The sequence below is a fragment of the Rhynchophorus ferrugineus genome, unplaced genomic scaffold (assembly GCF_030347505.1).
Source record: "Rhynchophorus ferrugineus isolate W39M unplaced genomic scaffold, kcgeb_rfMv2 rfM8, whole genome shotgun sequence".
In the NCBI taxonomy this organism is placed as follows: Eukaryota; Metazoa; Arthropoda; class Insecta; order Coleoptera; family Curculionidae; genus Rhynchophorus; species Rhynchophorus ferrugineus.
Window position 1 is genome coordinate 21,459,673 of NW_027472587.1, and position 16,330 is coordinate 21,476,002.

Genomic DNA, 16,330 nt, shown 5'->3' on the forward strand with positions numbered 1-16,330 from the left:
TGGATTATTTGAAACAATATTTTGGATTATATCGATTATGGCTAACACATATTAAGTCCAACTCTCGTGTGTAGAGACCGTATATAAGGAGGCGGGGGAAATAAAACACGAAACATGAATTTAACTACAGAATTCAACAGAACTCTGCGAGCATATTTATTTTGTTTTTTTAGTATGTTTGTTCCGTTGTTTCTTACATATAGGTACCTAGTTATATACAAATTATACACATTCAGATTTGCTAACGAAAAAAACCACATTGGATTCTTTTTTATCTTTACAGTAGACCCGTATAGAGATGTATCGCTTTTTTTAAATATAATATTACGTGTTTATTATTTATTTATTTAATTTTTTTTTGTTTCCATAAAATTCACCACGATCTAAAACGATTGAAGCCGATTCCTTAACTATTTCGTCAGGTGAGAGATAGTTAAGAAATACCAGAAAGGTTTTTTTAAAAGTAGAAGCGTATATTTTCTGGGAGGGGTTGCGGACGCTTGCGTAAGGAAGCTGGCGCGAAACTGGGGGAGAAAACGTAAAAAAGTGTGAAAGAAAAGGCGGCAGCGAGCAATCGGAAACGTCCGCAACCAGAACGAAAAAGAGTAACAATATTTAAATAAGTTAAATTTTATACTAACGTACTAGAAACCTAGCTCGATCACATTGTTTCTGTTTTATATTACACACAGGTTGGGAAGTAGGATCATCCCGGGCGGCTCTTCGTGACACGACGCCCCTACCATTCCCGTTGGTTGCGGAGGTGAGCTGGGAGGCGAGACCACAGACTTTTGATTCGATCTTTTGTTTTTTTTTGTGTGTGCGGCAAAAACGGAATGGTAAAGACGTCGCAGAAGGCGCTGAAACGTTACATTTACATCGAGTACTGGACACAGGCACGCACGATCTCTCCACATTCACGTTCTTACCCGATAACTACAGTAAAGCATTAAATGTTGCAACGTTATTCCGTGGAGCTCGCGTTTTCCTCGCGTCGAACCCCAGGAATGTTTTTGTCTAATTTTTCTGTGTCAGTGTGCCCACCCTCTCTCTCACACACGCTCTGTCATCAATCGAGTTCCACGCCAACCACAATTTGCCTAAAAAAATATTTTTTCGGTGCATCTACACGCGCGTTTTTCGTTTGTTTTCCTCTTCGTTTCGAATACCCGTAGTCGATTAAGCCACTAGTGTAGTTTCGGTAGTGATATCACGACGAAACCAAAAACAAAAGGTCGGAAAACCAAGCAAGCCGTGACGGAAAAACGAAATCGAATAGTATAAGTATTTAAATTAACGCGTGATCGATACCTGCCTTCCTCCCTCCCTCTCAGGCACGCACTCACTGTGTCTCGCGCTCCCCGTTCATTCTCTCACTCTTTCACGAAACAAAAAACAAAAGGTGTGAATAGAAAAAAATATATTATTGGTATATAACTTACTAAAAATTAGTGGTTATTTTAACAGCCTTTTTTACGAATTTCTCATTTTTGTTATTTGACGATAATAAACTACTGTACAAGTTACATTCTTATTTATAGTATTTTACAAAAATTGAGACTAAATAAATTATCATTAACGTTATTTACCGTGTGTGTGTGTGGGGGGGGTCGAGGTCAAGGGGGGAGTCGGAACGGCTCCGAACGTGAAGGGAAACCGTCCGGTCCTCGTTACCCGTCCCCATGCCCCTCTCGTCCATACTTAAATATATATATAGTTTACGGATCACAGTTCTCTCGGACTTTCACATTACAAAAATAAATGGTGATAAACCGTGAACACATCGACTACCAAGCGTATTTACCTCGAATACTCCGAGAAGCCCCTGTACACGCGCGCGTCTTTTTTCTTCCAAAGCCCTCTGCGAACGTTTTTTTTTTTGGTGATTTTCGTGTGTTTTTTTTCGGGAGCTACGAGCGGATACACGCAGCCTCACGTCTCTCCCCCGACGAATGGACCAGGACAACGAAGCAACGGACAAACTGTGCCCAGTACTGTACGTGGAGTGGTACCCGGCACACTGATCAAAACTAAACCTATTTACAGAAATCAAACATCTCGCGCGTTCGAAGGGGGACAGAAGAACTGGAACGTCTTCGGTCGAAAGCGGCCGGCCGTACGGGATTATCGAATCGACTATCTGTGGTAAGTGAAAAACCATCCGATTTGGAGTAAGCTGAGAACTATAGGCCTTATATATATATAAATAGATATATAACATGCACCACGGAGGCTGGACAACTTTCTTGAGCGCGTGCTTCGCCGGGTAGTGGGTGGTGTGATCACTGCGAGCGCGGAGGAGGCGCCCGGGGCGGCATATCGCCGTGCCGAGACCCGCGTCGATTCTCCGAAACCGAAAACACAAATGCATCATGCAAACAGCTTCTGGTTAGAGCGTCTCGAGGGACTAACCTTTTTCGGTCGTCCCGAAAACAGGACATCACGTCACCTCCATTACCAGGCTGTTCTTGTTGTTCCTGACGCCGCCGTTGGGAGTTTTGGGGGTGGGGCTGCTGCTCGGCGTCGGGGGTGTCGTCTCCTCCACCTCGACGTCAACCGCCGCCGTCAGTGGTATTTCCAAGATATTGTTGGCACTGTCGAATCACAAGACGTTAAGTAAGTAAACTAAAATACCCCGCAAAAACGCAAAGGACGGGTTGGAAGGTCACACAAGATCAGCAAATTACCAAAATATGGTCTGTTAAAAATAACAGTGAACTCACGTCATCAAGTGTTGTGCTGCCTGTGGCAACTTGTAAATTTGTTTTAGAATCAGGCATTTTCGTTCTCATTTTATTCCAAGGCTTCGACGTAACGATGAAAAAGCTGAATCATTCGAAAACATTTAACTCACCCAATCGAACAATATAGAATTTACAATAGATATAAATCCTGTTTATTGTAGTTATATGTGTAGCTATAAATCTGATTTATCCGATGGAAGTTGCCACAGAAATTGACAACAACCTCTATCCTAAAAAGGCTCCTGGAATTGATGGTATTTCACCTGGTGATTGAAAGAACAGCCACAAAAAGCAATGAACATGTTAACCTATATATTAAATGCCTGTTTAAAACTGAACCATGTTCCGAAATATCTTAAGATTGCTCGAACAAATATACTTAAAACCTGACAAACCGGCAGAATAAGTTGGATCTTACAGGCCTATTTCGTTGATACCTGCGGTATCGAAACTATTTAAGAAACTGCTGTTAAAATGTATTAAAACCCTTTAGAGAAATACCAGATTTCCAGTTTGGATTTCGAAATCGACTCTCGACAATCGACCATGTATGTAGAGTAACTGGTATGTCTCACAAGCTTTTAACCGGATATGGAAAAGAAATTTGGAGTCTAGCATGAAGAGGCATTCTCAACCCTTAAACCTATTTCGGCTGGAGTTCCACAGGGTAGTGTTGACCACTCCTATATCTGCTCTATACTAGTATTATCCTAACAAAACATATAGTACTGGGAACATTTGCCAACGACACAGCATGGAAAAAGATGTATCTCTGTCTAAGGCTGTAGAAAAAGTACAAGTAGTGGTCAACAGAATCTACAAATGGACTAGAGAAAGGAAAATACAGCTTAATGGCTCCAAATCTGTCCATATTAATTTTGCGTTGCGGCGAAACAAAATACTAATTATAACACTTGACGGATGCCCTATTCCTCAAGCAGAATCAGCTAAATACCTCGGAACATATCTCAATGGCAAAGCAGAGTAGACTCAAACTCAAGCCACTGTAGTGGTTAGTCGGAAGATACTCTCAACTTGATCTAAAATCAAAGAAATTGGTTTATCAATAAAGCTAATTAATATTCCAACGCACCCTAAACAGAGTTCTACAATATAATACCAATGCTTATCGCTACATAACCACGATAACCTCGAAATCAAATGGATATGCAAAGTGATCCAAGATTTCAACTTAAAAGATGAAATAAGTTTGCTAGATCACAGTAACTTGGAAGCAGTACAGCTACTGGACAACACGCAGAAAATCAGATGATTGAAGCGAAACAAACTACACGAACTTGTTTAGTGCAAAATTGTATTCTTAGCTTAACTAGATTAGTTTTATTTTAATTTGATTATTACATACTGATGTATTAATCCTGTACTCGCCTTGCTTGTATATTAATGCAAATACAACAGAACAGTAGTAATAAATTAATTTGTAAATTAAGGTTGTACTAAGCATATCTAATAAAAGATGTAATTTAAAAACATCTAAAACAGAACGATTAGAAAATGAACTGAAAAAATACAAAGTGATAAGATATAAATAAGAAAAATAGTATGGAAATTGAAATGGTACATCCTTTAATAATCTAAAATCTATTATCACTTAACATCATACATCATTACCCAATATTCATCCATTCTAAAATATATACCAACTATTTATTTTTTTAACTTTCTGTATTATTCTAGTCAGCCAGACCAAAATGTTATCCCAACGCGTCCTTTGTTTTTTTGTTGTTGTTCCTGCGTGGGCCATGCAAATTGAGCTTACCTGTGACTGTTCAGCGTGACAGTTTGTGCGGATGTGAGTAGATTTACTCTGCCCGGGGCTGAGCCAAAACCATAGGACGTGAGCTTGTTATTCCGCGCCCTGTTTGCATTGGGAACTGAAACGGGAAAGATTATTCAATTTAATGTTAAATAAACCGAGCAAACTCATTATGACGCTCGGTAGTCGTTTCTTGGTATAACAAAAAAGTTCCTACACCATTATACAGAGAAATTTAATGATTCATTGTAGAACGGATAAATATCTATCCACGAATTGGAAGAGACAAAATTTTTTAAAAAAGTAGTATTGCCCCTTTGACAAAATCTTAATCTAGCGCGAAAATAAAGTGGGCAAAAACTTTCTTCATAAATAACAAATCTTATTTGTTGTTATTCTTGTAGTTAGTAATGCGTATGTATATAAACCCAGTATTCCCTACTTTTATAGGCGGCTTTACGTCAGCAGTAACTAAAATTCTAAGAAATACATTATTAATGAAGACAAATAGACACAAACGTCTGCTGATAAAATTTAGACGTTTTGAATAGGTTCCTTTTGGGTTAGTTAGGTCTACCTGCTTCCATAACGTAGTTGAACGTGGTTTGTTACATTTAAATATGGCCAAACATTGCTCATAATCATCAACACATTCTTGTTTTTGGTCAACAGTGAGCAAACGCGGCACCCACTTTGAACAGAGCTTCCTCATAGTCAAATGATCATGCAATATAAAACCAACGCAGTCTTTTGATATTTTTACGATGTTAGCTAACTCACGCAACTTCATTTTTTGATCATTCAAAATGATTTTGTGGATTTTTTGTATGCTTCCTGGTGTCATCACCTCATTTGGACGTCCACTGCGTTCTGCATCATCGGTGTCTCTACGACCACGTTTGAAGTCAACAAGCCATCAATATGAGGGTACCATTTGAAGATCAATATTATACGGACGGTAGGTCACATTAATGAGACACTATAGTAACGCAATGAAGTCTTTTGGAAAATGGTGAAGGCGAAATTAAAAATTCCGTCGCTAAATCACAATATTACAAAAATATTTCGTTTTTTGCACTTTTCCACCACATAAACATTAACTATTTCAAATCTCACTACACCTCTCTACACGCAATGTTCTTAGAAGAGTATCCCAGCTTTCTGCTTCGCACATCAACCCCTGTAAGACAATCTAGGACCAATGAAAGCGAACAAACCTTCTGCCGAAAATCCGATTTGCGGAATCAGGCCGTTGGTGCTGCCCACGTCCGAGTCCAGCTCCTCGTCGACGGCCGCAATCCTGTTGGTAGGCGGCCGACTCTCGACGGCCTCTCCGCCCGCGTCCCTCAGCGTGAACGTGGACACGCCCACAGTCTTGCAGCTCGTCTCCTCGGGCACGGCCATCTCATCGAAGAGAACGATGGGCGGGCCGAAGCTGGGCGCCTCTCCCTCGGTCCATCGTCGATCCAGGTCGAACAGGTCGGAGACAAAGGTGGACCGGTCGAGGAACAGACCGTCGAGTGGCTGCACCTCGACCTGGAAGGGCGGCAGTTGATCGTTGGCGAACGGCGGGTCGTCGGGCGGCAGTAGGTGGTTGGGTGGCTCGTAGTCGGGAGGCGGGGTCTTCGGCCGGAAGTGCATCCTACGGAAAGGAAAAATCAACGTTAACATGAGTAACACATATACATCATGAAAGGCACATTCTTCACGCGCACTCATTCTCCTTTGAATTTATGATCGACATACAAAATACATAATTTTAGAGTTATACTTTCGAAGATTTCAACTGTTTGAAGTGTTAATATACGGGAAAAAATCTAGTCGCTGAAAGCGTCGCCGACATTTCAGAAGATCAATGATCGTTGGATCGGAATTGGAGAAGCAAATAAATTCGGGCTTGAAACAAGCTCTTCCTCTAACCTAGCGAGGGTTTCATCAAACGTTTTGTATAGCAAATACTCTCGTTTCAAAGTTTCTGTAATTCTGCTGGTGACCACATCGTTAATGATATGATTCTACATTTGCGATATTCGAATGCAGCATATCATACAACCAGCTTATGTATTTGTTGTAACCATTGAAAAATTCTTAGATATTGATGCAAATCTATTTGCATACCTTTTAGAAACTAAGTTCAGCTAATGCGGCTCGATATTATACATACCGGAGCTTTTGTTGATTGTAAGAAAAAAAAAGGGCAAACCGGCAATGTAAGAGTAATTGTGTGGCCGTCTGAATCCCCAGTTAAAAGGCACACAGAAAAAGCTTAGGAAGATTCAAATGCCTAATGCAATGGATACATGATACGAGGGTCACTATTTATATTTCGGGAATAGGAAAAAAAAACAAATAGTTACTCGCCACGATGATAGATATACTTTTGCATACGCTTAAATCAATTTTCAAAGCATTTATTCTATTCCGAATGAGGTATCTTCAAAACATGATTTTTGAATGCTTCTATAGCTTCTTCGAGCGATGAAAATCGTTGACCACGCAGTTTATTCTTCACGGATGGGAACAGAACAAGTCATTGGGTGATAAATCAGGGTTGTATGGCGGATGACCCATCAATTCGATGTTTTGAGCGGTCAAATAGTCTCCTTAACAATCCGGCGTCTCTTTTATTTTTAAAGTTATGTTCGATTAATATTAATAATAAAACCGTTTCTTAGTGGCGCACCGACACATAATACTGATAACGAATTTTCAGAGAAATGCTGTATATGCTGATTAATCTGATTATTTCTTATCTATTCTCTGTTGCCGCCACTCCAGATGTCACTCAAATAGTATTATCGATAAAGAATTTTAAGTGTTCAGAGAAGAGATGCACAGAGCTCCAGATAACCAAATCGTGTTCCTTACCATTCCCTCGTGAGCTTCCTCAGGAACCCGGTGACCTCCTCTTTGGGCTTCGCGTGGCCTATGCCACTGTCGCTGCTGGTGAAGGAGGCGCCGTCCGCGAACTGAACACCGCCGACGCTGTTCTCGCTCCACTGACTTTCGCAACCCGACGTGATGCTGCCGCTGATGCGGAGCGGGTCGGGCTTGGGGTCGGCCGAGACGGGCTCCTGACCCAGCGTGGACCGTTCCAAGATGGAGAAATCGAGCCTGTATACGTGAAGAAGGTTAAGAATCATCGAACGTCTCGTCGCCGGCAGTAGAAGAACTTACCCTCGCCAGAAGTCGTCGTAATTGGTACTGATCCGGTCGAGAATTATCCGGCCTCCTCGGCCCACTCTGCGACGCGCGAATCCTATGCACCTCTGGGGGTTGGAGAGGGAGGTGAGGGTGAAACGGAACTTTTTATCCGCCGTGCCGTTGTCCTCCCGCGAACACCAGGGCCAGTTGCCCATGATAGGAAGCGGCTGAAAACGATAGTTACGTTAAAAAAATAATGTACAACAGTTTAAGATAATAAAAATGTACGGAACACAAAAAATAATTAATAATCACATGGATAATTATCCGGTCTATAGGGTGGATGCAGTACAATACATGCATTTCTTCACTATTTCAATTTTTTTCATGACTTTTAAACGACATTTTTAATATATAGCATTTTACTATGATAAAAATATTGGAGATCCTCTCCGTCCCCAGGATTTGAAACATTATTCACCAAAAATAGTTTGGAAACAATAAAAAATAAATCATAATCACATGGATAATCCAGTCTACACGGTTGGTGCAGTACAATATCCCCATTCGTTCTTTCGACTTTTTTTGATGCGGTTTCGAAACGACAATTTCAATACATGACATTTTACTATGATAAAAATATTAGAGATCTTCGTTTTCAGAATTTGATACATTATTCACCAAAAATAGTTAGGAACAAATAAAAAATAAATGATAATCACTTGTATATCCAACACTTTTGATAGAAAGCTCCAAAGTACTTAAAACTGGAGTAATCCTCAACTCATATTCTAAAGTCTTGTGTCATTTACCCAAAATTTAACCCTAAACTACCAGTGAAAGAATAAAAATTAACTTAACTATGTCGCTATAAGTTATTGTCACACAACAACAACTCACCATATGATACGAACAGAGACGATTCCTCCGAAAAGCGAAAGGTCCGTCGTCCTCTTGCTCCTCCGGCTCTGGCGTAACGCACCTCGCCGACGTTCCCATCGAGCCGTCTTCGTCCGAAGACAGACCATCTGCGCCCGCCCGCCCGCTCAGCGATTTGTGCTTCCGTTTCTTGTACTGACGCTTCTCTCGCCGTGGTATCACCTGAAACCGATTAGAGCGGATCAGAAATTACAGTTCGGACGCCAGGGTTCACTGCGAATCGCGACACTAAACGAAACCGCCCGTGATGACGAAGAAAACGACACTAACTTCATCTTTTAAAGCTGATTTGGCGGCCTGGGCGGCAGCCTGCGCTTGAGTGACCACCGTGTCCGCCCAGGTCTCGCTGGGGTAATGATTCTGGAAGATTGGCGTGAAGGCAGGCCGTTGCGGTGCCGACGTCGGCTTGTACGCCTCCGCCGCCAGCGCCCCGCTGAAGTCCCGGGCCTGGAACCTCTTCTCGAAAACCTCCACTGTGAGGTGAACAAATTCCCTGAAAAATATTCAAGACAGCCGTGAAACAAGACGAGTTACCTGGAGGGACGGCTTCCATTACCTTTTGCACTTTTCCCGCCTCTTCACTAGTTCCAACAACGTCACAGCCCTGACCAGATCCCGCTTCAGTTTCAACATTTTCTCGTAAGAGACCTCGTCGTTCTTCCGATTTTTCCGCGTCTGCATCTTCTCCGTGCGCCTCCTGAAAGCCAGATATGGATTGTTCGCAGCTATGCCTGCTCTATGCTCCGTTCGTACCGATAATATTAAAGGATGTTGCTGGAAAAAGTCGTTAAAACATCTCTCTAAACCACCATCTTCTTCATACTTACAGTTTTCAGCCTTTTGTTTAACCAATAATCAAATACAGCAATTGTCAGCTCATCATCCTCTTTCAGTAATGCTTTGGCTTCAGCTAATTTGACCACGGTTTGTCCACTGCTTTTTTCCAATCTGTCCATCATCTCTTCAAACTGAGACAGAAACATTATTAATTCGACCCATAACAGGTACATTATTCCTCACAACTTACCTTGAGAGGAGTCAGGTCAAGTCTTGGTTTTTGCGCCAGCAACCATTTTTCATCTTCAGAATCCATGTCATAGTCCGGTATATCTTGCTCCATGGTAAGTGCTACATTTTAATCATTTCTCATTCAGTTACTGGCAGTACAATTAAGAAACAATTGTCTTGTTAAAAAAGAACTGCGAATCTTACATGCAAATAGTTTCTAACTAAATAATCAAACAAGAGAGGCCACAAACACTGTATTGTGAATAGTTTTTTTAATTTCATTTAAAGTCACATTTAAGATAAAGATGAAGATTATTAAATTAACTAAAAAAATGTAAATAAATAATAAGAAAATACAAATAAATAAATGAAAAAACGCTGGTAAGAAACAATTACAAACATACTGGAAAAAAATGTATTTGAATATTTTGACCTCTTTTATTATCATACTTAGAAATAAAAATGTCTAACTATATGATAACTCGAATTAAAAAAAACAATTGTTAGATACCAACAAAATTTTAAAGAAATAAAAAGAAAGTAAAAATAAGCTGTTAAATAAAACTTTAATAAAATTATGAGATTAGAGAAATGTTGACAAAAAGTTTGATTTCTGAAAGATCTACAGACAAATGTACTACAGACAAATGTACCACAAACAAATATATTTTTGAATATGTCAACATTGTTTCTGTATTAAATTTAGAAGCATTAATAAACAATAATTGAAAAACATCTAACATTAATTTAAAACGAACTGAGCATAACCATAACATAACCTGTATGTTTGTTATTGTCAAAATTGTAAACAAAGATGTTTTAAGGCAGAATGTGTACATTTTACAGCTCTGACAGTCAATGTGGCAGTTCAATTATTCCTCTAATGTATAAATAACGTTTTGGAGTGAAATCTTACGTTGCATGTGTATGAGTTGCCTTGGTTGCTTGTAGTTGGATGGGCAAACCTTGTCATAGAAGTCCTTAAGGGGCACATCGGTGACTTCGGGAGTCGGAATGATGAGACCAGCACAAATAGCTCGTTGTAGATGGTGCTCCTAATAAAGGGGTACATAGTACATGGTTTATAATGACGATCGACATCATCCGGGCGAAACGGAGGCATGACAGTTCGAGAACGGGGTAGCCAGACATTCGAATGAGGAAATTTAACACGAAAACGGTCCATTTTTCGAACCCCAGCAGTAAAAAACAAATTTAAAATCGAACTCGCCGGCCAAACATTCGGCGCGAACGCGCGTCAATATGGCGGACGAACTGCCAACCATCGCCCGGAATGTCAACTTACGCATTCCTCCTCCTTCTGCATTCCGGAGGGCATCTGGGGCACGGCCCTATTAATCGCCGAGAAATCCGGCAGGTCCGGCAGCTCCTCGGCCATGTAGATGGGCATTGGCTTGCCTGCATCCAGGGCTCTCGCCCTGAAGGATAGCTTAGACATATTTGTTGACGAATCGAACCGCGCGAGGAGCCCAACATAAAAACCAACCGAATCCGATGTTTCGGAGGCTCGGACCGTCCGAGTCGGACACTAAACGACAATACGTGTTCGTTAATGCGTTCCCATCGTGGTTATTTACACGCACTCAGTCACAAATACAATAAAACAACTTCGAAACTTTACATGTCGAATGTGCAATGCAGAAAGGCATCATGGCGGCTCGGCCATGGAACCATATAAATTTACTAGGAACGTGCGCTGCGCGACAACCTTGTACGCAAGTCTCCCGAGACAGTTTCATTCATAACAAATATTAGGATGATCCTCACTATCTTTGTTTTTAACAGAAAGTACCGAAAAAAAAACAAATCTGAAATTCGACAAGAAAAATTTAGGAAACACAAGACTAAAATTACGTTGGACACTCGTCAAAAGTCACTCTACTGACTATCTTGCTCTGGCGGATCGGAAAGTGGAAGTTCAGGAATTTTACAATTTCAGCCACAAATCTTCATATTTGACAACATCAAATGGCATGAACTGTTAAATACACCACTGACATTCAATAATATGCTGGCGTCATGTGCTGACAAAGCATCAGGAGATTTATTTTAACATTTTTTTCGCCCATGTTGACACTTCCAAACACCATCCTTTTGAATAGCTTGCAATGGTGGGGATTGACAAGTCAGAAATAACACGAACCCGGAAGTGACGTAATTCCACGTGTTTCATTTTTCCTAAACGAAATGACTAAATAAATATTTTTATTATGAAAAAAGGTTAACTCACGACACGAAATCTAAAAAAATTTAAATTATCATGACATTTAAATATATATTCACATAAATATATTCTTATTTATTAACGGAACGCACCTACTGAACCGTCAACAATGGTGCAGTGTTGCCAAGTTTGTAATAATCTTTAAACTAAAGAAAACCGTTTCAAAATAATCAGTACCAAAGTTGCGAAATAATAAACAATCTTGGATTCTTGGCAACCTTGTACATTGTTTATTTTGAAAATTAAATGAGGCTTGATTGAAGAATCATAAGAATTTATTTTCCGTTTTTAATTATTTTATATAAGAGGTACAATTACTCAGTCTGTTTTCGTTCATTTTTTAATAAAAATATTGTTCATAAATAACTCAACAGTACATTTAAAATGAAAAAGAACTCTTTCCTAGGTTACGGTAACAGTACATTTACACTTCGGGGCCTCGCTAAATAATCTTCATAGTACACTAATTTTGGGTAGGGATTTCTTCGCCATTGCTATCGAACTGAGACGCGACCCACGCTAAACCCCACTTCAAGTCCGTTAACATATATTTCAGAGCCTTGGTCCACTGCTCCTCAGATATAATGGTAGCCCTATGATACATAGAGCTAAAATAAGGTACTTGATAAGATTACCAAACCTACCTCAGCGAATACTTCATGTTATCTGAATCCTCGATCTTTCCATTGCTGATTCGGTAAGGGAAACGAAACACCTTATTGTTCTTCTCCAACTCTTCGATTTTTTCAGTGAACTGTTGCATGCACTCTAGGAACGCCATCATGCCGGCGTCGAACTTAGTGTCCCACAGATATTTAGGCCCCCCAGAACCGTACAATGGTATCTTCTTATTCTCCCCAATGACCTCTATGTAGGAGTGACTACCATAGGGCACTGGTCGGTATTTGTTAAATGTTAGGTTTATTTTTCGAGCCAAGGCGCAAAATAGGAGGGTGGTCTGCCCGAAGGCGGTGTTGATCTCAGACCAGGTCACTGGGGCAGATGGTAGTGTGCCCAAACAAAAATTATTTATGGTTCCAAAATGGCCTTTGTGCCATATATGGAAAGTAGCATTAAATACGTTCATCTTTCTTAATTTGTCCAGCTGAGCATTGGCAGCACTTAATTGACATTCCAAACTAAAAAATCCTAGAGTGTATATAACCCACTCACTGTGATAACATGTTCTACATACCTGCGTCCCTCATCTTCTGCTATCAACCATTCTCTTTTATGTTTCACATACTCCTTTCTATATTTGTCTTCCTCCAGTGTAATTTTCCTGGATATTTCCTCCTGTTCCTCAATGGCTCTCAACATATCCTCCTCCTCTTGTTGCAAAGCCTCCAACTCCTCCAAAAGGCGTTTCTCATCTTCAGTCGCGTCCTGTAATTCTTTTTCCAAGTCCGCCAGCTTTGGTTCATCATTATCCGCTTGAATTCTACAAAAACTCCAGTAGTATCTCACTAAATACTCAATATCAAATAAAACTTACACTTTGTAGTATTTACAGTAATCATCATAATCTTTCTGTGTTATTTCCAGTTGCTGTTCCAGTAATTCAATTAAATAATCCGTACATTCGTCACACAGAGGATGATCAATCTCTGAATTATCCGAAAGGTGATCAAATAAAACTGTTCTTTTCTATAAAAAAAAATGTTTTAAAGGATAACACTACGATTTTAAGTTACCTTGAATATATGACTTAACAAATCCACTTCATTCTCATCTGTAATAAGCATAAAGCCATGAGTTCCATTGCCCGATTCCGACAACCTACAGGGGGGCACATACTGGTCCAAACTATGTCGTTCAGATTCTAGATCTAGATCGGCGTTGGAATGTATCGCTACTGAAAATAACAAACGAACAACTTTTATTAGTAAACAGTGAAGAGATAACAAACAAACAAAGACCATCGACGGTTCGAGTACTCACAGTTTCGATCCACGGAGTGTTCGCTGAAGGAATTGAGGGAGTCGTCTAGTTTCAAACTTTGAGAACACCTCTGACAGACAAACGAAACGTAAACTTTATCCTCGGCCATAGTTTTTAGTCCTGGAAAAACTACGTGATTCTACATTTTGAAATGACGTTCGAAATCAGTTGTCAATGATATCATTCTGTATCATATGTTTGGCAGGCGGTGTTGCCAAGTTTTCAAGCCCTACGACAAACAATAAATAATAATTTTTTTAAAAGTTATAATAACTTGAATAATTGGTTAGGCATTTTGATGGTGATTTTATTATGGAATTAACTAAAAATTATTTATAGTTTCGACATAACCTAAAAGCTGTCAAAAATTATGTAACTGTCAGTCAATGCGAGAAAGTAGAAATGGAAAACTCGGTTAAAAAAGGCCCTTACCGGTATTTTGATACTCCGGAAGGCGAGGACACATTTAAAAAATTATGGGCGGTATTAAAACCCACTCTGGTAGTAGCCGGAGGTCTGGGTTCCATTGATGTGGTACGTGATAGCCATATATATATATTAAAACCGATTGTATTAGTTTTGTTTTAGCTTATGGTCACTCATCCTAAAGGAGTTCCTAATACCCTGGGCCGATATGCTTTCATTGGTCTCCCCATTGTGGGAATAGCCTCCACATTTGTATTAACCACAAATACATTGGTCAATATCAGGAAGAAGGAAGACAAGCTTAACTGGTTCTTGGGAGGTGCGGAATGATTTGACTGGTAAAAATGATATTTATGTAGGCGATATTTATTAATAGGTGCAGCGGCTGGTAGCTGGTTTGGTGCCTGGGCCCGGAAACCCATTGTCGGGTTTAACATGGCTCTTTTATGTGGATTTGCAGCTTTCCTACATAAATGTGTCCTGGACCAGGGCAACCAATTGATTCCTACCCAATATAAGGTAATCAATCAACGGAATTTAATTTTTTGAGCATTATCTTAACTCTGCCTCTGTTTTTAGAGATCAGCTGGAGGTGCCACAGCATGTCTCAGAGACTTTTCTTTATTTGCTGATAGACCAGGAAAATGGACAACATAGAATAATTTACAAATAATTAGTTCAGTATAAATGATGGAAACTGTGTTATTTAATAAATCTTTATTTGCCTTTATTCTAGTTTTAATAAATCTAAAGGTTATTTTTTATGTGAAGCCTCATTGAATAATGAATATAAAAATTAATAGTCATTTGTAGAGATGTACCAATCTGTAGCAATAATTCTATTTTCAATCCCTTCCAGATAGTGTTATTTTTTCGATGATCCTTCCTCACCCAAATCTAAAATAAATTCGCTTAAAATTATGTGTTACAAAATTATTACCCAATGGTCCACCCATTATTAGCACAAGAAAAACCACCAAATAATAGTTTCCTAAGTATTTATTCTATTCAGATACAACAGAGCAAAATACACTCAACATTGCAGGAAATAAGAAATCAAAAATATTAAGAAAGTAAAAATACATTACTACTCTAGTCAAGCTATTTACACCAAGCCAAATATTGTCTAAGAAGCTTCCAAGAATAGAATATGTGATTTACTTTATTTTTAAATCATGCATATATTCTATCACCTAGAAAAGTTAAAAGACACCAGAGAAAGCAACTAATCAAGAGGGAAGCAATAATTAATTAGTATCCGTACTTTTTCCATCACATGCCACGATTTTCACTTTGTCAATTTTTGTAATCTCTTGTACTTCCCTAAATTCCACATCATTCAGCATAAATGTCCATACATTGTCACAAAATCGGTATGTGTTTAGTTTACCGGCTTTGAAAGTCAGTCTTGATTTTACTCTAGTCGCCAATGTCTGGTTAATTGATTTATCAAATTGTAAGAGCACCCTGCAAGCCAATTGTGGGGTGATTTGACCGTACTGAAACGAACAATCGGTGGTAAAACGAATTTGTATAAAGAAAAACAAAACGATTACCTGTATCAACTCATCTAAGCTCTCCTGAAGTGTATTACCTAATGTCGTGTTCCTATATAATTGGTAAGACATAATGGCAAAATTGTGAAAAAAAAAATTGAAAAAGAATATTTGCGTTTGAAAAATATATCCCACTATGTGGTAACAAACATTCCTCCAAGAAAAACTGACACTTGAATGACAAGAAAAAACAACTGATCAACAACGACGTTTAGTCATATATCTGATTATTTTTATTTGTTTGGATGATATTGCCTTGTTGACAATTGATAGCAAATGAAAAACATACGAAAAAGAATCTCGTTATCGATAAAAGTAATCAAAAGTAAATCACAATCTCATTTGACAATCTTTGTAGTAATTCACAGAATAGTTCTACAAGGAGTAATTAGTAGTTCAAGTGTGGCTGTGAAAATATGACAGCACGGCTTCACTTCTGGGAATTTGGCTTTAAAAACATATATATTAGAGCTGGGAAATATAGAACGTATATTTTCGAAAATTACAGCCATTATTAGTTTATGTCGTTTTCTTCAATCGATATCGATAA

General features: G+C 39.2%; 4 protein-coding genes across 8 annotated transcripts; 1 reads left to right on the top strand and 3 right to left on the bottom strand.

Annotated features, from left to right (window-relative positions):
* Window positions 1-115: 115 nt before the first annotated feature.
* E(Pc) (Enhancer of Polycomb) lies at window positions 116-11,743 on the bottom strand. Of its 2 annotated transcripts, XM_076412928.1 has the most exons (12): window positions 10,919-11,743; window positions 10,529-10,667; window positions 9,632-9,732; window positions 9,432-9,572; window positions 9,161-9,378; window positions 8,875-9,097; window positions 8,566-8,766; window positions 7,699-7,892; window positions 7,390-7,635; window positions 5,739-6,163; window positions 4,525-4,639; window positions 116-2,594 (listed from the first exon to the last, which is right to left on the bottom strand). In XM_076412928.1, the coding sequence occupies exons 1-12, from the start codon at window positions 11,069-11,071 to the stop codon at window positions 2,441-2,443; spliced, it is 2,310 nt and encodes a 769-aa protein (XP_076269043.1). In that variant the 5' UTR covers window positions 11,072-11,743; the 3' UTR covers window positions 116-2,440. The 2 variants fall into 2 exon arrangements, with proteins under 2 accessions (XP_076269043.1, XP_076269044.1); XM_076412929.1 differs by lacking the exon at window positions 10,919-11,743 and having other exon boundaries at window positions 9,632-9,761.
* A 371-nt stretch (window positions 11,744-12,114) lies between these two features.
* On the bottom strand, window positions 12,115-13,989 carry Atg6 (Beclin-1-like Atg6). Of its 2 annotated transcripts, none has more exons than XM_076412956.1 (6): window positions 13,799-13,989; window positions 13,552-13,709; window positions 13,353-13,504; window positions 13,053-13,298; window positions 12,502-12,996; window positions 12,115-12,450 (listed from the first exon to the last, which is right to left on the bottom strand). In XM_076412956.1, exons 1-6 carry the CDS (start codon window positions 13,905-13,907, stop codon window positions 12,321-12,323), a joined length of 1,290 nt encoding a protein of 429 aa, XP_076269071.1. In that variant the 5' UTR covers window positions 13,908-13,989; the 3' UTR covers window positions 12,115-12,320. The 2 variants fall into 2 exon arrangements, with proteins under 2 accessions (XP_076269071.1, XP_076269070.1); XM_076412955.1 differs by having other exon boundaries at window positions 13,552-13,712; window positions 13,799-13,985.
* ND-B14.7 (NADH dehydrogenase (ubiquinone) B14.7 subunit) lies at window positions 12,141-14,952 on the top strand. 3 transcript variants are annotated; one of them, XM_076413002.1, is made up of 5 exons: window positions 12,141-12,165; window positions 14,138-14,332; window positions 14,387-14,543; window positions 14,601-14,743; window positions 14,804-14,952. In XM_076413002.1, exons 2-5 carry the CDS (start codon window positions 14,201-14,203, stop codon window positions 14,879-14,881), a joined length of 510 nt encoding a protein of 169 aa, XP_076269117.1. In that variant the 5' UTR covers window positions 12,141-12,165; window positions 14,138-14,200; the 3' UTR covers window positions 14,882-14,952. The 3 variants fall into 3 exon arrangements, with proteins under 3 accessions (XP_076269117.1, XP_076269116.1, XP_076269115.1); XM_076413001.1 differs by lacking the exon at window positions 12,141-12,165 and adding an exon at window positions 12,401-12,475; XM_076413000.1 differs by lacking the exon at window positions 12,141-12,165 and adding an exon at window positions 13,961-14,083.
* Window positions 14,927-16,184, bottom strand: TfIIA-S (general transcription factor IIA subunit 2). Its single transcript, XM_076413010.1, has 3 exons — window positions 15,781-16,184; window positions 15,489-15,723; window positions 14,927-15,121 (listed from the first exon to the last, which is right to left on the bottom strand). Exons 1-3 carry the CDS (start codon window positions 15,850-15,852, stop codon window positions 15,090-15,092), a joined length of 339 nt encoding a protein of 112 aa, XP_076269125.1. The 5' UTR covers window positions 15,853-16,184; the 3' UTR covers window positions 14,927-15,089.
* Between the last annotated feature and the right edge of the window lie 146 nt (window positions 16,185-16,330).

Bases quoted from the DNA above. Each gene is read 5' to 3' on its own strand.
- ND-B14.7 (XM_076413002.1), top strand. From the start codon at position 14,201: ATGGAAAACTCGGTTAAAAAAGGCCCTTACCGGTATTTTGATACTCCG. The intron at 14,333-14,386 runs GTACGTGATAGC...GTTTTGTTTTAG, and splicing joins GTCTGGGTTCCATTGATGTG to CTTATGGTCACTCATCCTAA. The intron at 14,544-14,600 runs GTGCGGAATGAT...ATTTATTAATAG, and splicing joins GCTTAACTGGTTCTTGGGAG to GTGCAGCGGCTGGTAGCTGG.
- Atg6 (XM_076412955.1), bottom strand. From the start codon at position 13,907: ATGGCCGAGGATAAAGTTTACGTTTCGTTTGTCTGTCAGAGGTGTTCT. The intron at 13,505-13,551 runs GTAACTTAAAAT...TTTTTTTTATAG, and splicing joins TGTTAAGTCATATATTCAAG to AAAAGAACAGTTTTATTTGA. The intron at 13,299-13,352 runs GTAAGTTTTATT...GAGTTTTTGTAG, and splicing joins TACTGTAAATACTACAAAGT to AATTCAAGCGGATAATGATG.
- TfIIA-S (XM_076413010.1), bottom strand. From the start codon at position 15,852: ATGTCTTACCAATTATATAGGAACACGACATTAGGTAATACACTTCAG. The intron at 15,724-15,780 runs GTAATCGTTTTG...TGTTCGTTTCAG, and splicing joins GCTTAGATGAGTTGATACAG to TACGGTCAAATCACCCCACA. The intron at 15,122-15,488 runs GTACGGATACTA...AATTTATTTTAG, and splicing joins CGTGGCATGTGATGGAAAAA to ATTTGGGTGAGGAAGGATCA.